General features: G+C 42.1%; 1 protein-coding gene across 6 annotated transcripts in view; it reads left to right on the top strand.

Annotated features, from left to right (window-relative positions):
* SLC4A11 (solute carrier family 4 member 11) overlaps positions 1-26797 on the top strand; it is a 177604-nt gene that overhangs the window by 52294 nt on the left and 98513 nt on the right. For 4 of the 6 annotated variants that reach the window (XR_007773012.1, XM_050943356.1, XM_050943353.1 and 1 more), the window contains exons 4-6: positions 14122-14168; positions 21696-21927; positions 24151-24232. Coding sequence is in view for 5 of the 6 variants with exons in the window: in XM_050943356.1 (XP_050799313.1) it covers positions 14122-14168; positions 21696-21927; positions 24151-24232 (361 nt within the window). In the remaining variant the exon portion in view is untranslated. The remainder of the gene's footprint in view (positions 1-14121; positions 14169-21695; positions 21928-24150; positions 24233-26797) is intronic. The other 2 variants (XM_050943352.1, XM_050943354.1) reach the window with 1 other exon arrangement.

The raw sequence follows: 26797 nt of genomic DNA, 5'->3' as shown, positions 1-26797 counted from the left end.
AATTAATTTTTTTTGAGTTAATCACATGAGTTAACAGCAATTAACTGACCAGCCCACTAATTATATTAGTGTACATGCTGTAGCTGTGCTCACGCTGATGTAAGTGCCCTATTACACTAACATAGTGACTCCATCTCCTTAAGAGGCCTGGGGCTTATGTCAATGTTGTTAGGGCTATGCAGTGTCCATGTAGACCCTGTGGGTATAACAGTAGTTAATTAGCGGGACTGCATTTCCTGATTTGAACATCACTCTTGTGTTCTGGTGTCTAAACAGAACACAGGATTTACATGTATTCACATGTTCCCAGGTCAGATCTTCATTTGATAAACCTGTATCATATTTCTGTGCAACTGTAACTTCAAATACCTTTGTCATGGTAGCAAATGTAACTGGCACATTATACATAATTCTGGGCAAATAACTGATTTGGTTTGGTTTGCTAGCAGTTCCAAAAAATAGAGGAAAAGGAAAAAATCCATAAACTCAATAATCGTGAAAAAATTGATTAAATTGAAACAATCCATTCCAAGATCTCAGTCTTGCCATGACCCGGTGACTATTCATGGTCATTGATTGACTATATAAATTGCCACTATGAATGACCGTGAATAGCCATTGAGCCAACAAAAGAAGTGAGAATGACTCCTTGTCTGATAGGGACTCACTTAGTATGTGGGAGGCCAAGTTCAAATCCCATAGGTCAGTGGTTTGAGCATTGGCCTGCTACCCAGGGTTGTGAGTTCAATCCTTGAGGGGGCCACTTAGGGATCTGGGGCAAAAATCAGTACTTGGTCCTGCTAGTGAAGGCAGGGGGCTGGACTCAATGACCTTTTAAGGTCCCATCCAATTCTAGGAGATTAGTATATCTCCAGTGACTATTTATACCAAATGGAACAACTTCAACAAGAGAGATTGAGAGCCCCTTACCAGAATATCCAAAAGCCTAGTGGAAAAGGTCTCCAACACTACAGGAGGATGCCCATGTCCAAATCCCTTCCCCAGATCAAGTCAATGGTGAAATTGAACCTGGTTTCTCACATCCCGAGTGACTGTCTTAACCACCAGGCTAAACTTACAAGGAGGGCACTTCTACCTCTCATGTTCTGAAAAATATTTTTGGCCAAAATTCTTTGAACTCCTCTCAATTTTGCAAATAGCTTTGGGTTGATTGAGACAGCATTTTTCAACAAATAAACTAAATTGTCCAAAAAAATTCACCCAGCTCTAATAATAAACACCGAAGCTTCAGTAAGCAAATCATAGTAATCCTGGATAATTAATTGTGTACCTCCAAGAAGGCTGGTCAGATGATTCTGCTTCCTTAGATTAGCTATTCTATTTCTAGGCTTGCCAGCACAAACTATCCTGTGTTCACACAGGTTGTCTATAATCCACACCACGTATGTTGTTGGGAGCTCCAAATGACTAATTAATAGGTTCCAAGGCCAGAAGAGACCACTGTGATCATCTAGTCTGATATCTTGCATAACGCATCCCAGAGAACTCCCACAAAATAATTCCTACAATATATCTTTTGGAAAATAACATTCAATCCTGATTTTAAAATTCAGTGATGTAGAATCCACCACAACCCTTCATATATTGTTCCAATTGTTAATTATCACTGTTCTTTTCTTGAAATAAGGCTGCTGCTTTTTTTTTTTTTACAGTCTGAATTTGTCAAGCAGGAGAATCTTAAATGGGAATAGAGAGGTTTATTTTTACTTCTATATTAGGCATTAGTATGGCCACTGCTGGAATACCATGTCCAGTTCTGGTGTCCACAGTTCAAGAAGGATGTTGATAAATTGAAGCAGGTTCAGAGAAAAACCCTGTGAATGGTTAAAGGATTAGAAAACATGCCTTATAGTGGTAGACTCAAGGAGCTCAGTCTCTTTAACAAAGAGAAGGTTAAGGGGTGACGTAAGTACAGTTTATAAGTACCTATGTGGGGAACAAATATTTCATAGTAGGCTCTTCAATCTAGCAGAGAAAAGGATAACCTATTTTAGTGTCTGGCAGTTGGAGCTAGACAAATTCAGACTGGAAACGAGGTGCAAATTTTTAACAGGGTAATTAACCATTTGACATCTTACCAAGGGTCATGGTGGATTCTCAGTCATTGACAATTTTTCAATAAATGTTGGATATTTGTCTAAGATATGCTTTTGGAATTATTTTGGGGAAGTTATGTGGGCTGTGTTATGCAGGAGATCAGGCTAGATGATCACAATGGTCTCATCTGGCCTTGGAAGCTATGCATCTAGGTTACATTTACAGACTTCAGATCATACTTTTATGTGAAAGTTCCAGCTGTGTTTTGAAGTTGATTCATAAAAATGATTAAGGCGCTAATATTTCTAAAAGCATAGAAGACACCTACACCTGGATTTTGCTCACTGTTTTCTTTACCTATTTTGTCAAAGCTTAATAAAGCCTCTTGGTAACTTACTCAGTGACTAATTGTCTTGTGGGTTGGGCTATTTTGTCATACAACCTCTGTTGCAGTCAGTGGCAGTGGCTGAGCTAACAGCAGCTTGACTCAAGAGAAATTTAATTGGGGAAGTTCTATGGCCTGCGTTCTGCAGGAAGTCAAACTAGGTGATCGCAGCGGTCCCTTCTGGCGTCAGAATATAAATCTCTGAAAGGGAGCTGCTTGCAAGACCCTTTCCAAGATGTCACTCCACCCCTTGTTCAGAGGGAGCCTGGATCTATCATCTGTAATGCATGATGAGACGCTCGTCTCTTGTGCTAGCCATTTGTTGAAGAAGCATCAAACATGGTTGTTATCATTTTGACTAAATAATATTTTAATCCTCTGTACCTGGAGGTCATTCAGTACTGATTACATGAAGCAAACTTTAAAATAACTAATTAAATAAATGAAAGTAGCCACAATGAGAGATCCAGGAGATTACATACATAAGATTGCAGTAACTATTAGGTTGACTAGTCTCCTGTGTTGGGTGCTAATTCTGTCCAACTTCTAGACTGCAGATTCTTTGGGGCAAGGATCTTGATATTCTGTAAGGCCTGGGCTACACTAGCAAGGGGGGGGTTGAACTAAGATACGCAACTTCAGCTACATGAATAGCGTGGCTGAAGTCGAAGTATCTTAGTTCGACTTACCTGGCCATCCTCACGGCCACGAGTTGACTGCCGTGGTGCCCCCGTTGACTCCACTTACTCCTGCCGAGGTGAAGTGCGGGCGTCGATTAGCAGATCGATTTATCGCTTCCAGACGTGACGCGATAAGTCAATCCCCAATACATCTAAGACTACCCGCCGGCGGGTAGTAAGATGTTCCCTAAGTGTGACAGTCAGCCTCCAGACACACCAATTGGAGAACAGGGTGTCTGAACACCAAAGTGTAAGCAGTTGAATCAGCTGTGGTATACAATGTCCTTGTGTATGAAAACATATGGAGTAAGATGTTTTATGAAAGCCTGTAATGTTCTGAATTTGATGGTCATTATGACCTGTATACAGACTGTGGATATGAATTTGTGTATGTGAGTAGGTATAAAACGATGCTCATAATTTATGCTGCTACATTCAGCTCCACCACACAGCAAGGCGGTGGTCAGCCAGGTGTGGGAGGAGGATCTGTCTCCCCCAGACAGACTAGCTCTAAGCACCTAGCATTGTATAACCCAGGAAGAGACAAATGGTTGGCCATTAGCGTTAATGGGAAAACATTGTGCTAGATTTCCCCACCCTAAGCAACCATGAGTAACCATGCCAGGAGAAAAGAAAAGCAGGGAGGGAGCCCTTAAGAAGAAACTGAAGTTTTCTTAATGAGGGGTAGCCTCTAAACAGGGAGCTGTCTGTGAAACGCTGGATGCTCTCTATGACAGAGTGTATTCTGGGAAACTGCTCAGTGACAACAGGTAAATTATATGAGACTAATTTCCTGTTCTAATATACCCTATATACTTGATCATAAGCTGGTTCATTTATAAGCCAACCACCCCCTTCCCTCAGATGGGTAAGTAAGTAAAAATGGAAAATTTTTATGACCCATTCATAAGCCGACCCTATAATTCAGGGGTCGGCAAACTTTGGCTCCCGGGCCATCAGAATAAGCCGCTAGTGGGGCCGAGATGGTTTGTTTACCTAGAGCATCCATAGGCACGGAGGTAAAACTAAGTAAGCAAAGTGTCCCGATGTGCCAGCTGCTTACCCTGACGGGCCAGAACAGCAACTGGTGGGGAAACTTTTTTTTTTTGGGGGGGGGGGAAGAAGCTAGGGGTCAGGGGAGTAACCTCTGTGACCACCCCCCACATGACCCCACCCCTAGCCCAGGACCGCCACACTCTCCCTATCCCAACCCTTCCCACGTTATCTGGGGAGGGTCAGGGGAGGATGTCTCTGGCCTGGCTGGAGCTGCTCCAGTGGGCCAAACCGGGCAGCGTGGCTGCAGCATGGGCAGACCAGGCGAGGCCACAGCCTGCCAGCCCCAGAGCTGCAGCTGCTTCAGAGGCTGGGGGGAGAGCAGCGTGGCCAGAAGCAGAGACTCTGGCCCCACCTCTTCCCTTCTGGCCCTGCTGGCTCTGCTTTCTCTCCTTGCTCCCTCTGTTGGGGGGAGGGGCTGTCTCCCACCTCCCCCTCTCTAGACCCGTTCATAAGCCGACCCCCTTCTCTGTTGCTTCCCTTTTTTACTAAAAACATTCGGCTTATGAATGAGTATATAAGGTAAGTGTAAAGCCTGAAGTTGCTTTTTTATGTTGCGGGGGAGGAGGGTGTAATTTGCATGTGTTTGCTATATTACATGATTTTCTCTCTGAATCTGTGATTTTTCTATTAAATAAACTTGTAGTTAATTTTTATCTTAAGCAGGTCTCCAGTGTGCAAACTGTGGCATGTGTGTGCCAAAGTAAGCTGGTGTCTGGGGGGCTGGTTTCACGCCTTCGAAGTGGGGTGGCAGTGATGCACCAGAGGGGAAAAGCCAGAGTGTCTATTAGTTACGAACTCAGGAAGGATCGATTTGGGATGACTTGAGAGCAGCAGGCCTGTTGGGGTCACCCTGCAAGGAATAACTGGGCTGATGAGAGCCAAGGTGAAACTTTATGTGGGGGCTGTTTGCGGGTGTCCTGGCTCTGAGCCGTAGCAGCATCCAAAGTTATAAGGTAAGAGGTGACCGAACTCCTTGCTGCTCTGGGCAATCCCCAGAACATAGGGGTAAGGCAGCTCCCCCACTTTCCGGTCCAGTACAAATAATCATCCCTTGTAAAAGCACCTAGAGCCACCCGGCATAGGTGCTTGAAAGAAGTGTGTAAACTAATAGTGTAGAATTATGAACCTGGTGACAGCTCTGCTATGATCCTTTCTAGTTAATAACCTCATGTAATGGACGTACAGCTCAGTACATGCATAATCAGATGCTCTTTGCTACAACTTTTATTTTAAAATGTCTTTGCGTGGGATTAAACAATGTTGAGCAACAGAGCATAGCATGGGCCATAAAATTATGCCAACTAATTAACTATTGTCATATAATTCTGTACCATAGGGAAGGATGTAGCTAAAAAATAGAATATACATTAAAAAAAAAACCCCTCATTCTTAGCTAGTCCAGGCTATTACTGTATAAACCAGCTTTCACCCATATCAGCCTAGGTGCCCAGATACTAAAGGTTGGCTCAGTTTTGGCACTGGGGTCACTGAACCTGTTCACATACATGTGTGTTGCTTCCTTATGGTTGCTGGAGAGCGCACAATCAAGCTCGTTCTTCAGCCCCTGGAATTTGAATATTGGATGCTATCATCTTTGGCAGAGGTAGATAGGCTGTACTGTTGAATGGCAGTGTTTTATTTCTGGTAGGAAGCACTTGGGGTGATTACAGGTGCTTGCTTATGTCGGCCTGGGGCCTTGCTATTGCTCATCATGTAGATAAGGCTTTTTGGGAAGATTGGGGTGTGTGTGTTTTCAGGCTGTCTAAAGGAACAGTCTCAGCAAAGCTGCTGCCTTCTAGCATACTCTGGTTCTTAAAAACTTTTTTGGGGGGATGGAAAAGTGGGGAAAGGTTCGAACAAGGAATTGGTGGTAGTAGGGAAGTCTGTGAGGGTATTGCAATGGAGGCTATACAGGGTTGGCACGATCTCCTATAGGCTTGTTTTCAAGACTCATTTTAATATTTGCAAATATAAAAGCAAAGGGGTTTACCATGTACTTACATCTCTGGGTAGATGTGCACAATAAACACAAAGAAATGCCCTTCTTACCTGCTTTCTATATAGGCCTCTACCTTGGTCCAAGCCGCTCCTCCTCTTCCCACTTTCCCTTTCTGATATCCCATGCAGGGAGCTGTCTGTCCTCCCCAGGATTAGCATCCCGTTTCTGCTCTGTATCCAAGAGTTGCAGGTCCCAACAGAGCTTTCCCCCTTGTGGAATTAGACTGTTGCATTGTTCTTTGCAACCCCATGCTCCAGAGACCACAATGGTGGATCAAAGTATGCAAAGAATGCCCAGGGAAAAAGGAGAACTCAAACTGGAGTGATCCATTCAGTTGGAGGTTCATGATCCTCATGGCTCTAGTTGCTGTCATTTTATCATCTGTTTGCAGACTGTATATTTCATAATAGCAAATACTTATTCATGCCCCTGACTGCAACAAGGAAGCCTGAATGTTTTTGTTCTTGAAAGTTAATGGTGGGGGGGAATTCCTGGTTATTAGTGACTGGTGAAAAATCAATCCAAAGGAAGGATGTGGCTTTGTTAGAAATAATAATGGAACACAATTTACACTTCACAAGAAATTATAAAGACTGTTCCACCCTCTAGACAATAGACCATTCCTAGATACCGAGAGCCAACAGTTTCCTGTAATACACTCCAGAGACACACGCGCGTGCACACACTCGCCTGCTGCTTTACTAGCAAAACACAGCTTTCCAGCGTGCTGTCAGGCCCCTGTTAAGATAATTTTTTTTATAAACGGGGATGAGGAACGCTGTAGTGGCGCCAAGGAATTCCAGGGAGAGTAGTGGCCAGAGACAAGTGGTCTGGGTCTGACTGGGTGTCCTTCTGCACACAATGGTCACATTTCCTCACATGAATACCAAAGGCCTTTTTATGTCTACTGACACAATGCTGACCCAGGGATTACATCTGATAACTCCTATTTTAGAAGTGTGATGTCAGTGTGGGATGTTGGGCTCTTAGGGTTTCCTATACTATAATGGAAAGTGGATACACCAATTGTGTTGTCACATTGTGGAGAGGGGTGGCCTCCCTTCGAGCTTCCTGATCAGGGTATTTTCAAAGCACTCTTTACCAACTTAACACCCCTCCCTCCCACACACTTTTTGAGCCTTATGCAAGTATTTTATGCAAGAGGTCTCTGCTAATTCTAGCTCCTTCACAGTGGATCTGCTTCAGAGGCGCCGGGAAGCCCAGATGTTTTTGTGAGAGTTTTATTTAGTGCCCTATTTGAGCAGATTACCATTTTAAATGGAATATTTTCCAGCGTGATGGTTAGGGCTAGAGCAGGAGATTATTTTTCTTGCAGGTATCAAAACCTCTTATTTCAAGAGAATCCGGCTCTGCATAGTGACTTGTGTCTGAACATTTCAATTCATAACAGGAGTGGGGTGGTGTCTTTCTCTAGTCACGAGTGCCTTTGTGCGTTTTTCCCCCTCCCACACCTTCTATGAGAGGAGCTTCCAGTCAGAATTCATCAAGCCAACACCTTGCTTCCCTTCCAGTTTTCCCTCAGAACTAACAGCTAGGCAGACAGTGAGCTGTGATCACTTGGCCAAGAACTATGCACATCCCATTAGATTTGTTAACCTGCTTCCTTTCCCCACCTCCAAGCTCACTCGTTCCTCTTATTCATTTATGGCTCTTAAAATGTAAGCTATTTGGGTCCAGGGAACGCTATTGCTTATGTCAGAGGTTCTAAAACTGTTGTCCACGGACCACCAGTGGTCCGCGAGCTCCATTCAGGTGGTCCACGGATAGTTCCCTCTAAAACGTGCGCCTGGGCAACCGCACGCAACAGAATGAAAGGCCACCCACCTAGTTAGTGGAGCAGGTGCAGCTCCACTAATTAGGTGCCTGGACCCTGGAGAAGGTGCACGTCAGAGGTGGTGGCGGCCTTGGGGGGGAAAGAGGGTAGGTGGGAGGAGGTAATGGGGTGAAAAGAGCTGGGGGGGGGGAATTTGGGATGTGCAGGGCTGTGGCGGCCAGAGAAAGAGGCACTTTCCCCAGCTCCAGGGCTGTGGCTGCCAGGGAGAGGACCCCCCACCTCCTTCCCAGCCCCAGCTCAGGGGTTGCCATGGCAGGGGAGAGAGGGCACATTCATCGCATTAGAAAGGTAAGACTACTGAAATTAAAATATGAGTGGTGTGCTTTTATTTGTAAAACAAAAAAATGTTTATTATTACGGGTTTTTATATAGCGCTGTTATCCAAAGCACTTTACAATAGTTAGCTAACGGTACAAACACTTGGAAAGATCATGAAGTGGTTCACCGAGACCCTTGGCAATTTTCAAGTGGGCTGCGGAAAAAAAAAAGTTGTGACCCACTGGCTTGTGTTGCACAGCACCTAATACAATGAGGCATCATCTGGTCGGCTGGAAGGTGCTACCACACTGTAAATTTAACTTGTGATAGTGGCAGCAGCTGCATCATTTTGTGAGCATTGAGGATTGGGGGCCCAGAGAGCAAGCCTGAAAAATCAGGATGGGGGTGGGGGGCAATAGGTGCCTATATAAGACACAGCCTCGAATATCGGGGCTATAAAATCGGGACATCTGGTCATCCTAACTGGGGACCAAATTTTGCTCTTACACCTGAAAAATTTCATAGTAATTAGATCCCTGTGAGGAAAGATGGAAGAATTTATTCCTAGGGGCTGTGGTTGCCAATGCTTCAGGATTAGCCTGGAGTCCCCTGGAATTGGCATTGGTTTCCCAGTGACTATTGAAATCAATCCAGGAGATTTTAATAGGGTATTTTTAAGAAAATGATATTGTCATGTTGGAGGGAAAAAAAACTCCCAGAATAGCATCAGTCAGAGTTGGATACCCTACTAGGGGCTCTGATTTTATTTAGGGTTTAAATCTTCAAATTATTCTCCCCAGTGCCAAATCCAAATGTCAAAATTAGAGTTACAATGGGGGTGGGAGGGAGAAGTTCATGTGAAGCTAATTGCCTTTATCCCTTGTCCGTTTGCAGCTGATAGAGCACCGCTAGAAATCAGGAAGACAGAGGCTCAGGTTTTCAATGCTGGCTGTTGACCAGCTTGCAAATGAAAGGCTCTCAGCTAAGTCGCTGAGTGAATAGTCAGGGCAAGCAGCAAAGCAGAAGAGCCATTTGAGCTCCTGCCACTGGAACGCCCCAAGAACAGTGGTGTGAGTTGAGTTCCTGTCACCGCTCGCAGTGCCCCCACTGCATTCTGTGTCAAAAGCGTGGCCTACAAATTACATAGATCCTGAAGAAAACAAAATGGCAGGATGGTTGTTGGTGCTGCAGTCCAGAGTGCAAGCCAATGCTGTTAGAAATGTGTTTTAATTTGTTTGAGTCCTTGGGGGAAAAATCACCAGCCCTGATCCAGAATTATTAGCTTTTGTCTAAGTGCCCAAACATGATCACTTCAAAACCTGAAAATAAGACTTTTAAAACTAGAAGATAATGAAATTGCTCTTATTTTGCTCAGTTTTATTTGCTGGAGTTTACTTATTTTATTATGCTAGCACTTGGAGGAATCCCCTGGGTTCTGGACCCTTTTGCTGTGGCTGCTGTACTAAAAAGCCAGTCCCTGCTGCAGAGATCTTAAATCTAAGGGTCAGTCTACATACAATTTGTGCACTGTCCGTAATGTGGAGACATCTCAAACACATGTGATTGTGATTTTTGCAGACCCCAAAGGCCAGTCATGGGGGCCTACGAGGGGAAAGGAAATTTGAGTAAACCAATTGCTTTAGAGAAAGTGAGATGCAAAGCAACAAGCTTTCAAACCTACCATTCAGCTTAAATGAGTTTGTTTTCAAGGCTGCTTTTGCATAGAAAAATTCTGGCAGTTCCTCTTTAAAAATGAAATCTGAAACTTTCTTTTGCATTTCCAAGTTATCCCAATCATGGGAGGTTAGCAGGCTATGCAAAGCCTGTCTCAGAGAAAACTTTTCCTTAAGGTGCATAGAGTAAATGTCACAATAAACATCCAATCATCCTATTTATGAATCTTTGTAGTGTCAGACCCATCCTTGTCAAGCTGTAGAAGCTAACCTGTCCTGTTAGTCTGCTTGCAACTGCAGATGGTTGGAAAGAGACTTTGTCCTAGGTACTAGATAATACTATAATAAAACCGAGAAAAGCAATGGTGCACCGCTAGAAGTTCTGAGTTCCCATATGCAAAGCCACAAATGTGAATTCAACATGGTGCAATTTGTCATAGTCACTGTAAAAGTATTTTAAAGTCCCGATGAATTTCTCACAGCTCGTCTGAGCAAACCGGTAGACGTGTGTTTGTGTGTGTGTGTGTGTGTGTGTGTGTGTGTGTATGTATCATACGAATCATAATGTGTGATACCTAAGCACAGGTTCTGATGTACATCTGGGGTTTATTCGCTGATTTGTATTGATCAATTTTTTAAAAAATCTCCAGACAAACTGGAATACAGTCTAACAAATGCAAGGTTAGACTCCTTGCCCTGTTGTTGTTTTCTGTTTGCTACATGCAGAGATACGTAGAGGTAATGAAAGTACTATATTTATTAGACTTTTGTAATAGATTTTCAAACCACATTCTTGGTTGGGATTTTTTAAATTTTATTTTCAGCAAGGAGGAGCTTGAAGAACAGAATTGAAAATACAAAACGACTGTGGTATGTTTTTTAATTCTTAGATATTTTTAAAAATATCAATTCTCCCACCTCCCTTTTTTAAAATTAAATTATTTTATGTAACTGTTCAAATTAGATCCTTGTTTGATGCATTCTGTCTAGCTCTAATTTATGCTGTTTGCTCAGTCTGTTTACCTAGGTACCCATCGCTGGGGTATCTAAGCACCAAGAGCCAGCAATCTAAGAAAACACATAAAGACAAAGGCCACTAAAGCTCCTGCCACACGCATGCCCCAGTGTGTTAGCTATGTTCTTTCTGTATCAGATTCAAGAATTCCGCTAGATCAGAACGGGACAGTGTTATTAACAAGGAAGACTTGCATGATATGCTTCCTTTCCTGGGAAAGCATCCAAGCTGTGTTCTTGGATACTGTGATGAATGAGGCTTCAGGCCATATAAAACTTCCATACATTCCTGAGGATATTTGATGAGAAGTTTAAATGGCCCTGGTCCAGAAGATGTAATCAGAGATGCTTTTGCTTGCTTTTGATGATGAAGCAAAAGAGTTCATTCAAGAAGATTACTTAAGAGAATTGCTGATGGTAATTGGACTGGTTTACTGCTGAGTTAGTAGATGAACTAAACAGAGAGGGTCATGAAGTGATGAAGGGTAACTTCAGTTATATTCGATTCATGCGCATCCATAAGGATGGAGCAAAGGACAGACTGCAGATAATCAAATACCCACAGATATAGTTTATTTTGAGTTTCATTTCATTTCTTTGATTGGTGGTTTTTGTTTTTTTTACTGGAGCCATCAGATTGCATACTTTCAGCTTTTGCATTCCTCTCTATTTTTACTGATTCCAAGTCTCTCTAGCACACTTCTATCTGTGTAATCAGACTGTAAATGGAGGCTATTGTAAAGGGAAAATATTTGGAAATAATGAAGAGTGACTATAAAAGCCTGGGGAAAATGCCCATTGTTTCTGGTCGCTGGAGGCTTATGTTTTTCTACTAAATACCGTTTTCAAGTAAAGATGACTTATAAATCAAATATTCCTGGCAAAGATATTTTAACAATCATAACTTTCATATGGAGACTTGCATAATCTATAATACTTCAGAGTTAATTACACTTTAACTAGTTGATTGATGAAAGAAATGGATGTAGCCTGTGTACTCTGAGATTCTCTATGGCAGAAAGTGATTACATCTGAACTGCCTTATAATGTTTCACTGTGCTTAAAGGGGTGCGTGTGCGGGCTTGTCTTCCCTGTAGAGTTAACTTGAGTTGTAACTCATGTGTTGCCCCAACTTGAGGTCCATCCATGCACGCTAAACCCTTAACTTAAGTGTGGTAGTGCTTTTTAACTTGGGGGGGATATATGTGCACAACTTGTCAGCTGCTAATAAAGTCATTTTGTGCAGAGAGCCATTCACTTTCTGCAGCTCCAGTGTTCTACAGAGTGGCAGCTCTCTCTAGAGAGGAGTTCTCAAACTGGGGGTTGGGACCCTTCAGGAGAACATGAGGTTATTACATGGGGGGTCGTGAGCAGTCAGCCTCCACCCCAAACCCTGCTTTGCCTCTCACATTTATAATGGTGTTAAATATATAAAAAAGTGTTTTTAATTTATATGGGTGGGAAGAGGGAGGTCGCACTCAGAGGCTTGCTATGTGAAAGGGGTCACCAGTACAAAAGTTTGAGAACCACTGCTCTAGAGCAGTGCTTAACTCAAGTTTAACTCTGCAGTGAAGGCATAGCTTGTATGTCTGGTGAACCCCATCTTCTGCTGGTGTCAATCAGCTTTATTTGCACTGAAGATAACGGAGTTAAGTAGAGCACCAGTTGAGGACAGGCCCATGTAGTACTTGTAAATGAGAAGGGGAGCAGATCAAAAATATTTTTGCACATAAAAATAAGATAATAGAAGCAGTTCAGCCATTTAAAGATGTGGCTTTAAAAACAGCCAATTTAGAAAAGATTAGTAGCTTTTAAGATCCTTGATTGTGCTCTACCCAGTCACGGCTCCACACATAAAGTGCTCTTACGCTTTTTGTGTCTTCAGCAAAGATGTGGTCCATATTTCCATTGAACTCAGTGGCACTGTAGAAGAGTTGTTTAAGCATTTTCACTGTGTTTCTGTGTCATAAAACAAAGTACTGAAAATACAGTGGTGCTTTTGGTACTGTGAAGAGGAAAGGAGGAATTTTTAACAAGTGCAATCCCAAGAGATATGAATTCAGGCCTGTGAAATATAAGGCAGACATTTTATCCACTGGCCATTCAACTGTCCTTGGTTAACATACATCGGAAATTACTTTTTACATCTAGTGTACCAAGTAATCACTCTTTTTTAATACTACAGTACTTATGTACATAAGCAGAAAGTATTTCCTAGAGTGTTTCCTACTTCATACCAACAGCTATAGATATGCAAAATTTTCTTAATTGATTATGAATTTATTTTGCTCTTTGGAGAGGATTGGGAGTAGGAATTTCCTATGGTTTGCTATTCAGTTCTCCATAATTTAGGTAACAAATTAAAAATCGCTTTACTATATATTGTGTGGCTAGCAAACGAGGGTAAGAATTTTGAATACAGAATCACATTAAAATGATTTTCTAAGTGCCTTTTTTAGGTCTTTATAAGTTTCCAATCTTATGCATGTAATATTACACACCAAGTGAGTCTACAAAAACTCTAAAAATAGTTTGTGGTGCTTGATCTTGTCAAGGTAATACCAGAGAGTTTGATCATTTATAAGTAGGTGGTGGTGATATTTTCCCATCCTGTCTCCAAGTCTTCGTGTCACTATCTGTCACCACTGCTCACTGAAGTCAATGGGAGTTTTTTGCATTAATTACTGTGGATGCATGGCTGGACTCTGAATGAGGAAATACTCTTGATCCTTTTGAAACATTTTGTCAGTAAACCTGAATAAGAGACAGATTCGTAGGATACAATTATATATTTTACCTACTGGATTGGGGATTAGATGAAAATAATCTTGTCACTAATGGAAAAAATCATATTTTTGCAGAACCTTGAAGCATTTTGCTGACTTATTTCCATTTTTTTGTTCTTGATTTCAATATTAAAGCAAATTTCTGCATACTAAATAGCTCTTTTGTTGCTGCAGTCACAAATTTGTCTGGAAAGATTATTAAATGTTGCCAATGTCAGACCAAAAAGCTTCATTTATCAGTAGAATGATAAACTTTCACCCTGCATTATATTGTAGAATATTTGCAAATCCTTTGTTTGATGCCTGTTGCCTGCCAGATACCTACGATTGTAATATTCTTCTCAAATTCTTTTCCAGTAGAAAGTGAAAGTGCTGGCTGTGTTTTATTACATACATCTAGAAAGGTAAGTAGCAGTTTTGTTTAACTGGTTAATCCTTTTTAACTCACTCCTGTAAATCATAATATGTTACTAGAAAAAGTAAAGTTGATCATTTCTGGCCTAATCAGAAGACATTTCAATGCCTTGCTCTCTCAGAATACTTCTGTTTCTATTTACATCCCAAAAGCCATGTACTGTCCTCCTTTTCCTAACACAATTTCTTTGGCCATCAAAATCTAATATTCTTATTATTGGGCCTTTTTTATTCATCGCTTGCTCTCATGAAACTGCCTGAAAGGTGGTCCAGGCTTACACACAGCAATACAGTCTCCTTAGCTTGCCTCAAACTTAAAAACAAAAGCACCCAATAGATATTGTAACTGTGAGATTCAGTTTCCTGTTTATCCCAGCTAATCAGATCTGCCTTCAGGAGGTTCAGCAGGAGTGAACTCCCTTGCAGCAGTGTAGCCAAAGAGGATTATTGTCAAATAATGTTTGTTTTGCACTTAGTTATGCGGCCATAACATGTTAGTGCTAACAGAGAAATGAAAAAATTCATATAGAAACCACATTACTGCAAACAATTTAATAACTAGGTAAATCAACCAGAAAGCGTGTTGCAAAGGAAATGGAAACTTACCCGATATCACTTAAAATCTAGAATCTTGGCAATCCTGTGGGATCTGGAAACTGGGAGAGAGACAGTCTAAATGTGTGGTGTTCCCTTTCTAAATCTTCTTGACTCATTCCCCAATTTCCCACCCGCCCACGAGCTCCGAAGTAAGACTCGCTAGCCCTTCAAAACCCAATAGGTTACATAAATATACCTTTACCCCAATATAACATGACCTGATATAGCATGAATTCGGATATAATGCGGTAAAGCAGCGCTCCGGAAGAGCGGGGCTGCACACTCCAGCAGATCAAAGCAAGTTCGATATAACGCAGTAAGATTATTTTGGCTCCCGAGGACAGTGTTATATCGGGGTAGAGGTGTATAATTATTAAAACTATTATTATTTTGGGCCAGATTTTGAGGCTTGGGTATTTTATGTGCAGAAATCTGTATTTAGGCACTTAAATGCTTGTTTTAGGCACTTAAATGCTGATTCAGGTGCCTGAAACCATATCTGTGTATAGGCACTCTAATTTAGCATTTGTATACCTAAAATGGGTATTTAGATGCCTAACTTCAGGCACCCATGTTTGGAAATTGGTTTAAATAGTTTGACTGCCCCTCTCCACAAAAAGACCCAAAAATGTTTTGAGTGCTAAACAGAATAAAACAAATAGTCTCTTAAAAAGCCAAATTCTAACCACAGAAGAGACTTCATTTTTAGAAAGAAGAAACAAAAGGAAGGCAGTAGTGAATACACAGCAGTTTGTCTGTTTGCTTTTTGAATTGAAAGATGTAGCTCACCTGTTTGTATACAAGTAGCACTTAAAGGATTTTAGGGCATAATTACTATTATTTATTATTCAATCTGTCATATCTGCTTTGACTAGGATTAGCTAAGGATTCTATAGCCAATTTGCTTGACCCCAAAGGAGGACTGGTTCAGAGGCCTTGTGTTGCTGTGCTCAGATTCATAGATTCTAGGGCTGGAAGGGACCTCGAGAGGTCATCGAGTCCAGTTCCCTGCCCTCATGGCAGGATCAAATACTGTCTAGACCATCCCGGATAGACATTTATCTAACCTACTCTTAAATATCTTCAGAGATGGAGACTCCACAACCTCCCTAGGCAGTTTATTCCAGTGTTTAACCACCCTGACAGTTAGGAACTTTTTCCTAATGTCCAACCTAAACCTCCCATGCTGCAGTTTAAGCCCATTGCTTCTTGCTCTATTCTTAGAGGCTAAGATGAACAAGTTTTCTCCCTTGTCCTTATGACACCCTTTTAGATACCTGAAAACTGCTATCATGTCCCCTCTCAGTCTTCTCTTTTTTCCAAAATAAACAAACCCAATTCTTTCAGCCTTCCTTCATAGGTCATGTTCTCAAGACCTTTAATCATTCTTGTTGCTCTTCTCTGGACCCTCTCCAATTTCTCCATCATTCTTGAAATGCGGTGCTCAGAACTGGACACAGTACTTCAGTTGAGGCCTAACCAGCGCAGAGTAGAGTGGAAGAATGACTTGTAGTGTCTTGCTCACAACACACCTGTTAATGCATCCCAGAATCACGTTTGCTTTTTTTTGCAACAGCATCACACTGTTGACTCATATTTAGCTTGTGGTCCACTATAACCCCTAGATCCCTTTCTGCCGTACTCCTAGATAGTCTCTTCCCATTCTGTATGTGTGAAACTGATTGTTCCTTCCTAAGTGGAGCACTTTGCATTTGTCTGTATTAAACTGCATCCTGTTTACCTCAGACCATTTCTCCAGTTTTCCAGATCATTTTGAATTATGACCCTATCCTCCAAAGCAGTTGCAGTCCCTCCCAGTTTGGTATCATCTGCAAGATGTGATGGTGCAAGTGACATAGATGCACCCAGACCAGTGATTCTCAACCTATTTATCATTGTGGGCTGCATATGCAGCTCTCTGTTTTAGGGGGGAGAGGGTGCATTCACACAATATATACTCTACATGTGTGGCCCTGAGGGTGTCACATGGGTTGCAGCTGTGTGCTGATTGGGCCCACGGGTTGAGAACTACTGACATAAAGAGAATGGATGTATTTCTCCCCCCGCCCCCTTTTTTTAAACTAGATTCTCACTTTTGTTTGGAATTTGCTCCTTTCTGGTGAATCCTTCTCTATGAATGCCAGAGTAGTCAGCACTCAAAGCATCTTGCAAGTCACGGGCCACCACGTTATTTGGGGTGCTCAGGGTAGGGGTAAGGTGTTGCTTTTTCTGCCATTCTCCCACACTAACCCTCATCTGCAACCCCAAAGTCCCCAGATATAACACATTCAGAGCTGTCACCGACTTGTTTTCAGAAACATACTGCTGTCCTTCAGGGCACCCTTCCCCAGCCAGCCACCTGCTATGCTGGCTGAATGTGTGCCTCCTTCCCCACCAGTCAGACGCAGGCAGAGTTGACTTAATTTCTTTTTTGACAGCGGTGATGTGAGTGCCTCTTCCGTACTCTACTCAAGTCTCTTTTTTCTCTGCGTCTGGAGCCCCCCTTCTCTTGGTATTGCCCAAAGATGAGAACATGCCCGATGGGGGCAACTGGATAGTTCAGAAGGCAGTGGATGGAGGGATAGCAGTGCAACAGGAGAGTGGGGTTGCGAGACCAACAGAGGAACATGACATGTTGTGACCATTTTGATTGGGGACATGTGGCGCCCCCGCTGCAACTCTTGGTGAACGAGCAATGCACGAGTAGTGTGTGTGGTGACTCTCAATAGAATGGGAGAGACCAGTTTGTTTACAGACTGGCCACTTTTCATTGAGGTAAATTCCAAAGCGTTGTGCCTGCTAGAATGCACAGGCAGATTATCTCCCTTGTAACAGGTGATGGCATCACAGATAGCTACAGCGGAGCACCATTTCCTTATGCTCTTGTAGGTATTTTGCCATCAACTACTGGCAGGGAAAATGAGAATGCTGAATGTGTTTTCTCAGCAGGTATGTCAAGAAAGAACTGATCTGTTTTTTCCATTTTAAATATCTCTCTGGTCCGAGTTGCAGAGCATTGATCGCTGCTAGCTGTTGTCTTTCATTCAAGTCTGCGAGTATATTGCAATGATTTTTAAAGGAGAATTAAATTCTTAATGCTTGCTTTCCAGTTAAACAAGTTACAGCTTTAGACTGGATACTTGTAATCTTTCTATTGAAGAGTTTTCAATTCAGCCAGTTCTCTGGAATGGACCAATACCTTTGCTTTTTTCTCTGTTGAGACATATTTTAGTATCCAGTCTTGGACAGTGGCTCATGGCAGATACTTGAGGAGTACATAAATTCCTATAGTGCAGCTATTCCTGTAGTCCTATGGCTAGTTCAGTGATTTGAGCATTGGCCTGCTAAACCCAGGGCTGTGAGTTCAGTCCTTGAGGGGGCCATTTAGGGAACTGGGTTTAAAAAAACAAACAAACAAAAAAACTGTCTGGGAATTTGCCCTGCTTTGAGCAGCGGGTTGGACTAGATCTCCTGAGGTCCTGTCCAACCCTGATATTCTATAATCTACAGAGAGGAAATATTTCTTGCCTCCAGCTGTTGATCAGCTTATGCCCTGTAAGCATGAGAATCAAAGAAGCCAAACATATTGTTTGATTCTAAGATTGTTGGCAGGATTTGAACCTGCTTATGAGAGCCCCAACTAATTGAGTGAATTGCCTCAAGCAACCTCAGGATTGGGAAAACTAGGAAGTAATGTTCATGAGAATAAATTTTTGGAACACATTTTTGAAACTTTCTTGCAGCATTTGTGAGCAGATGTAATCACCAAAGCAGCAGTAGCCCAACAGATAAAACTCCTTTTGGGCCTTGTTAATAACTCACTGTTATTGTTGTTGGCCGTGAAGCCATGGTTATCACTTGTGAAGGGGGAAAGCAATGTTAATTATGTTCTTGAATGAAAAGACTCTGTTTCCCTCTTGCAATGAAGACAGCTTTGGTTTGCAGTGGTGCAATTGTACTTTGGGAGTACAAAGAATTTTTTTCTTCCTCTTATAAACAACTGTATTGTTATAAGATTTTTTTTCAGTTTTCATTAGGACAATTCCAGCATAAAGCTTCCCATTGTGACTTAAACGTTGTTTAAGACAAGATTAATGACCAATCCTTCTCAAATATTTTACGCTTAAACAAGTGAATTTTCTCTTCATAGAGCAGATTTCGGGCTTGTCTACACTACCTGCTGGATCGATCCAGCAGGGTTCGATTTATCGCATCTAGGCTAGATGTGATAAATCAAGTGCTGAGCTCTCTCCCGTCATCTCTGGTACTCCACCAGAATGAGCAGTGCAAGCAGAGTCAGTGGGAAAGGGTCAGCTGTTGACTTACCCCTGTGAAGACATCACGGTGAGTAGATCTAAGTACATCGACTTCAGCTACGCTATTCACGTAGCTGCAGTTGCATATCTTAGATCGACCCCTCGCGGTAGTGTACACAAGCCCTTATTTTGAGCTAAGCCCCCAGCATTTCCAGCTAAGGCCCTGGCTACCTTGCGGGGTCTGTAGCAGCATAGCTATAGTGCTGTAGCTATGTTGGTGTAACCCTATAGTGCAGACCCAGCCTACACCAATGGAAGGGGTAGCGTTCTTCTTTTGACCTAGCCAAGGGGTTAGTTCAGCATGAGTGCCATAGTTACATTAACCTAAAATTTAAGTCATTTTTGATAGCTACCTGATACTATCTTACGATACTTCTCTGGCCCACATGACTGTAGCTTTTGAGCATCTCACAATCTTTAGCATTTTTACCCTCACAGCCTGTGAGACAGTTCAATGCTGTCATCCCCATTTTCAGATAGTCTTTCCGTGCCTCATTTCCCCAAGTGACTTGCCCATGGTCACTCAGGAAGTCTGGCAGAGCAGGGATTTGAACCCTGGTCTGCCAACCAACTCCTAGGCTAGTGCTCTAATCACTAGACCAGTGGTTCTCAGCTCAGGGTACGCTACCCCTGGAGGTATGCAGAGGTCTTACGGTGGGTACATCAACTCCTCTACATTTTTACCTAGTTTTACAACAGGCTACAGAAAAAGCACTAACTTGTCTATACTGCTTTATGTACTATACACTGAAATATAGTTACAATATTAATATTCCAGTTGATTTATTTTATAACTGTCTGGTAAAAATGAGAGTCAGCCATTTTTCAGCACTGGTGTGCTGTGACACTACTTTACTTTTTTTTTTTTTTTTTTTTTTGTATTTTTATGTCTGATTTCATAAGCCGGTAGTTTTTAAGTGAGGTGAAACTTGGGGGTACGCAAGACAAATCAGACTCCTGAAAGGGGTACAGTAGTCTGGAAAAGTCGAGAGCCAGTGACCTAGACCATTCTTCCTGTCTGGAATTGTGACTTACACTGTGTGTCACTGGGGAGATTCCTACTGGTACAGCCCAAAAGGGGTAAGCCATCTGCATTGGAGTGCCCTCTGTATTTCTTTACCCTTTGGTTTGAAATACACTGCTGAGGATGCGATGTGCCATTCGCTTCAACGACCGAAGGTTGGGGATCCTAGCACATAGGTTTCAACAGGGTGCTGTATATCTCTGTAAAAGGCAGCTGGAGAAGCAATATGTTGTGAGGTGAATCAGAGGGGCAATGGGCATGTTGAAAGCACTTAATGCTGCTCTGCCAACAGATACTGTTGTTCTGTCCAGTTTTCTCTCAAACATCTTTGTGGTTCCCCCCCCGCCCCTTATGCATGGGAGAAGAACCCTGTTAAAATCTGCAAAGTCACTCTGTTACCTTATTTACAAAAGCTCCTTAAACCTCACCTCTGTCATGGTGCCTGCAAATCATGCCTGTCTGGCTTTGATTAGGTGAGTGGCAAATGGAGACTTCTGCTTAACTGTTTGTTTTGTTGTTGTCTTACCCTCCCCTGTTTATCTGAGTTGTCTGGTAAGATCGATTGTGTACTCTGGAGTTGTCTGTACAGTGTCTAGTACAATAGGGCCCTCTGTTCCTCAGTTGGACTTCCTGGGGTTACCACAATGTAGGTAGTAATATGAAGATCAATCTCCCTTTTAATGAACATATGGCAACAAAGGCTTTGAGAAGAGAGAAGCCTAGTTCCTTAGAATAATTTAGACGGAGAAGGATTATTTTATGTAAGAAACTGATTCATGCAAAGTAAAACAGTGTTCATTGCAATGGATGTGTTGCTTGTACTGACAACTTGATTGTTAGTCATTAGTAAAATGTTAGTCACACTTTGATTAGGCTATAAATGGAGAAGGGTAAGAGGTTGCATTTGTCATGTGTGAGACAATTGTGGACCCCAACAATAAGGATATAGGGTAACATTTTTGAATGTGCTTGTCACCTTTTCAAAGGTTATTCAGGAGCCTAAATCAATCAGATTTAGACTGCTGTAGGACTAACTCACTCTAGAAAATGGGACTTAAGAACCTTAACCATTCATTTAGCACTAGTATTTAAAATTTTTATATGTCCTTTTGCCAGAACTTTGCCTGAAGCACCTGCAGAATTGTAAATGTATTGCAGTATCTGTTTGTTTGTGTACATATTGTGGTCTGATTATTTTCTTTTAACGGTACCCAAACACCCACAATTTCCAGTGCCATGAGCTGGAACTGTAGATCCTTAGTTCAATGATAACTGAATTATTTAACTAACAAAAAAAAATAACCTATAGAGTTATCACAGTGCTACTGCTCTGCTGTGGTCAAGCCTGGTTGTGTTCAGTCTCTATCTCTGACTTTCTTGTCTGAGAGTGGGAGTCTGTGGCACTCCTAGTGTCCCGCAGGATGTATATCATAAAATCTTCAGATCTGTGTCAGTTTTACAGCCCGAATGAACTGCATATTTGTGGCTAACTATACAGGGGGTCAGGTTGCTCTAGTAGTTCATTAGTACATCTAGCATGAGTATGAAACGTCTAATGAGAGAACCTTTCCCTAATACAGTACCTGAAGCTAAAGAATTTTGAGGAAGAAGTCAGAGCCCACCGTGACCTGGATGGGTTCCTGGCCAGAGCTATCATCATACTGGATGAGACAGCAACCTCCTTGGATGATGTCCTTCGAGAGATGCTGAAACACTTTGCTGAAGATTCTGACAACACAGAGCCAAGCTGCAACTTTGACAAAATAATGAGCACTTTATTCACCGATTCGGGAGCCCCCAGAGAAGGGAATGGTAACTACCTCTTCATTTATTGTAGCTGTGGAGTTTCTATCTGAGCTGCATGTTTTGACCCTTATGAACAGCATCTAAATTGCTTTGTACCGTTTTCATTATGGCTTATGAGTCTCAATGTTCACTGCTCGTTCCCTGTGACCACATGCTCATATGTTGTGTGTCGTGCTGTTGGTAGCATTTAGATCTGAGTCACTTATTAATGTGGTAGCTAAGTTATCCCATGTTGTGTCTGTCTGAATTGTTAAGATACATTTTATACTTAACCTAGACACAAAGTCAGTATTTTAGTTTGTCATACTGGTTCAGTCTGAAAGGATGGGTCATCAGCAGCATTAAAGTGCTTTGTTTTTCATTACTCTTTGGTTTGGAATATTTCTCTTTCTGTAAGAGCTTGTTTGTTTGTGGTGTTGGTTAGAGTCCCTTCGGGACTGGTACTGCTTGCTCCCAGAAACACTCAGCTTTGCCATGGGAATCCCTCTAAGCCTAAAATCACCCAACTTGACACATGCTTGTGAATTTCTCTCCGGCTCTGCTGAAATCCTTCATGGTTGCAGATATCTAACCAGTTGAGGAGACCTGGACAGAACTTCCTGTGGAGCCATTTAACATTGTTTCTCAGCCCTCGTCCAGACTAACCCGCGGCATCGGCGGGTTAAAATCGATTGCTCGGGGATCGATATATCGCGTCTAGTCTGGACGCGGTGTATCGATCCCCGAGCGCGCTTACATCGATTCCGGAACTCCATCAATCCGAACGGAGTTCCGGAATCGACACGGAGAGCCGCGGACATCGATGCAGCGCCGTCCAGACTGGTGAGTACCTCGATTTTAGAAATTCGACTTCAGCTACGTTATTCACGTAGCTGAAGTTGCGTATCTAAAATCGATTTTAATTTCTAGTCTGGACGTGGCCTCAGTCAAATGAAAACAAGGAGTCTGGAACATTATGTAGCTCTGCAGTTTCTCTTCATTTGCAAATTTAACACCATTAATTTGGGCTTGAATAGGGACTGGCTGGCTCACTACAAAAGCAGTTTCCCCTCTCTTGGTATTGACACCTCATCATTAGTTATTGGGAGTGGACCACATCCACCCTGACTGAATTGGCCCTGTCAACACTGGTTCTCCACTTGTAAGGTAACTCCCTTCTCTTCATATGCCAGTATATTTGTGCCTGCATCTGTAACTTTCACTGCATGCATCTAAAGAAGTGGGGTTTTTTACCCATGAAAGCTTATGCCCAAATAAATCAATTAGTTTTTAAGGTGCCATCAGACTCCTTGTCGATTTTGTGGCTGCAGACTAACATGGCTCCCCCTCTGAGACTTGACAATCAAATGAAAGTGGCAGGAGGCATTTCCTCTTCTCCAGAAATTCAGTGAGATGCTGTGGGAGCAACACCAGCTGGCCTACAGCTTAAGACACTGGAGCCAGTGATCAAATCGTACTCAGCCATGTGACAGTACATGGCACCAGCACCTGACCCTCCAGTCCGTTACACATGCAACACTAGTTGAACAAAGAGGCATTGATTGCAAGCATCCATGTGCCTTTTAGAAACTCTTCATTGAGGATAAAATATTTACGTGAATACAAAAATGTGTGTTACTTAAAATACAGGAATCCCACCTTTAATTTAATTAACAAATTTGACAAGACTCCTGAGTGAGTAACACATGTTCCTGCTTTGGTTATTCTGTGCTACGCGTTCATTCGTTCATATGGGCATATATTTATAGCTATATGCAATACAGATTTTTCTGCCTCTTTTCAATGACAATTGAGCATAAAGTTATAAATTGTTCCACAGAACAAACAATGGGAATAAAATAGTCCAACCAAAGGATAAGATTTCATCTTTTGATAATTGGATTCGGCCTAACTTTTTTTTTTTTTTTTTTTTTCCCTCCCCCTTTCTATAAGAGAGGCCTTATAGCCTGACTCGGTCAGCTCTGTTACGAAGAGAAGAACATTGCCACTCAAGGCTGTAAAATGTCTTTTAAGGACAGTATTTGAAAACATCAGGTTGCCGTGTTTTTATCTTTTATCCTTTTCTCCTGTGCATCAATCCAATCAGCAGATAAGTGAATCAAAGTGCAGTATTCATGCCAGTACTTTCCATCAGAACTCTGCATGAGTCTGGTTTCATGAAGCTGCAATTCTGCAGAGTTACAATTTCCAGTACATTTTTAAGTGTCTCTTTTTTTTCACCCCCTCTAGTTCACCTCCTATCCGATACAATTCAGGGGGTCACAGCAACCGTCACAGGGGTTCAATATCAACAGTCCTGGCTCTGTATCATGTAAGTATATCAGACTATTGGGAACCCTTCCTGGGCTTCTCAGAACTAGAAACATTTTTTTTCTGTACAAAACAATATGTATTTCACTTTATAAATGAGAATTTATTCCCTTCTGCTCATGGGCACATAATAATAATACATTGCACTACCTTCCATCCAAAGGTCTTGAATTGCTTTTTCAAACATTAATGAATTAAACTTATTAACACTGATCTGATGTGCTGTGAATGTTCCCCATTTTACAGATGGGGAAACGGAGGCAGATAGTTTAAATAATTAACAAAAGTTGCACAATATTTTTTACCTCTCTGTATGATTAGATAAAATATTGCTGGAATACTGTGTCCAGTTGTGGTATGCACACTTTTAAAAGGATATTCAGAAATTGAATAGGTTCATGGTCTGGAAAACATTTGTTACAATGAGACAGTTGATCACTGTCTGCCCACTACGTACCGAGAGGGAAGAGCTCCTACACCAAAGGGCTCTTCAGTTTCCAGGCGCTGGTCTCAGTATACCTTTGCCTGATAGATTAAAGTGAGATGCACGTATTTAACAATGAAGGTAATTAAATATTGAAACAGACTATCGGGGGATGTGGTAAACTCCATCACTTGGCATCTTTAGTTTAAACTCGGTGTTTCTGTGAAAGATATATTTTAGTTCAGCTGCAAGTTGTTGGGCTGGATGGAATCACTGGGTGAAATTCTTTGGTCTGTGTTATGCAGGAAGTCAGACCTAGATGATCACGCTGCTCCTTTCTGGCATTAAAAAATCTATTCATCTAGAAGTCACTGACCGATCTCGGAAATGAGCTCCGATCTTCTGACTTTATCCTCTGCATTACCACGCGCTCACGTTTCTTTCAAATATAGTTTTAGAAAAGATGTAGTATCATCAGGAATTATATGTGCGTATGAAGAGGAGAATATATATGTCCCTGGTTAGTCTGATAGATTGCTGAAGAGTGACTGAGAGTCTCATCATGAGATGTCTTCTGTTTCAAACTGAAGTGGATATTGTGGTGGCCTTGAGGATTTCCATTCCTCTCATAATACTTGTCCTCATCTCTGGACCCTGCCACTACATCCATGCTGTGATGTTTGTTCTGGGCTCATAAATCTATCAGAGCTTTGGCTTGGTTGGGGTTTTTGCATGTTGTGTAACAGAGAGTGCTACAGAGAATGACTCTTCAGAGATAATTAAATATATTACATATTATACAACTTTCTGGTGTTAATTTGTGGTATGAAATTAAGAGCAAGTTACTTGTAGCATTGTCCTACATAAGTATATGCGCTATTATTTACTGATCAGTCTACAAGTTGAACGTGTATAGAACCCCACATTTAGGCAGATGAGTATTTGATGCATAATTGTTTTACTCTAGTAAGCTGGTAAGTGGTACTGATTAAGTATGGTTGAAGTTGTGTCTCAGCCAGGGTTAATCAGGCTATGTCCTGGGAACTCTGGAGGGGTGAAAGTTAATTGTGAGATTGTAATGCAATGCATGCTCAGCCTGTGTTACAACCTGTAGACTGGAATAGTGCTCATGGCCCCTCCAATCCACTGGTACGAGTGGTTTGTATCACACGATCTACATATGTGCCCCAGTGACTGAACATGTTGAGAAGACTAACTCTGTTTACTTACCTGTTGGGGAAAGGACTTACTGTCTTTAGGCAGAATTTTTCAAGGCTTACCTTAACCACATCTTAGTGGAAGGGTTTTCTCCTTTGAGCCATTGTTTGGTGATGCATTTCCTTGTGGCTGGTGACTTGGTAGGTTTTGGAGAACAGGTAGTTTATCATCACAGCGTATACTGAGAGATTTTTATATATGTGGTGTGGCAAGGCACCTTCTCAGTCTCCCCAGTCTCTGCTGCTTTTAGCCCTGGTGAGACAGGCTCAGGTAATGCAGTCCCCCTTGTGACACAAGAGAAGTTTGCTCCCCGTATCTCCACTAGTCCTGGCTAGCGAATTCTTACCCCCTTGTGGGAGAAAGTACTGCGTCTCCTCCTGGAGGGTCTCGCTGTTTTTCTGCTCCTGCACTCCTGGCAGCAGGGCTTCTTCTCTCTCTACTCTCCCCCTCTTCCTTCCACAGGCAAGGGTTTAAAAAGGTCTCAGGCGGCCCCAAGTTGGAATCAGCTGGTCCCAATTAACCTCAGGTAGCTCCCCCCTCAGCTGATTCTAATTTGCTACCTTGGTAACCTTTCACAGCTGAACCTGATTGACCTGTGGTTGCCTCTCAGTTGATAAGGAGGAGGGCCTTTTAACCTTCTGGTACTGATTCCTACCCCTCACTTGCAGCTGTCTGTCCTGAGTTTATCACAGTGGCCACTATGTTTGGATCTGTTTCAGAAGACGGCTTGGCAACCTGCTTGTCAACATCCCTTTCAGCGGATGGTAAAGCCTGATATAAATCAATTATTAATTAACATGATTGATTTAGTTTAGAATTCTCTCCCTAACGGTGTGCACAGTTTGCAGGATGTCTGTCGAGAAATCATCACTTTTGGCACCTCGAAATTCTGGTAAACCCTAAGAAAGCTCTTCTCTTCTTTAC

The sequence above is a fragment of the Gopherus flavomarginatus genome, chromosome 3, assembly GCF_025201925.1.
Source record: "Gopherus flavomarginatus isolate rGopFla2 chromosome 3, rGopFla2.mat.asm, whole genome shotgun sequence".
NCBI classification, from domain to species: domain Eukaryota; kingdom Metazoa; phylum Chordata; order Testudines; family Testudinidae; genus Gopherus; species Gopherus flavomarginatus.
This window is presented reverse-complemented; position numbering and strand designations above follow the sequence as displayed.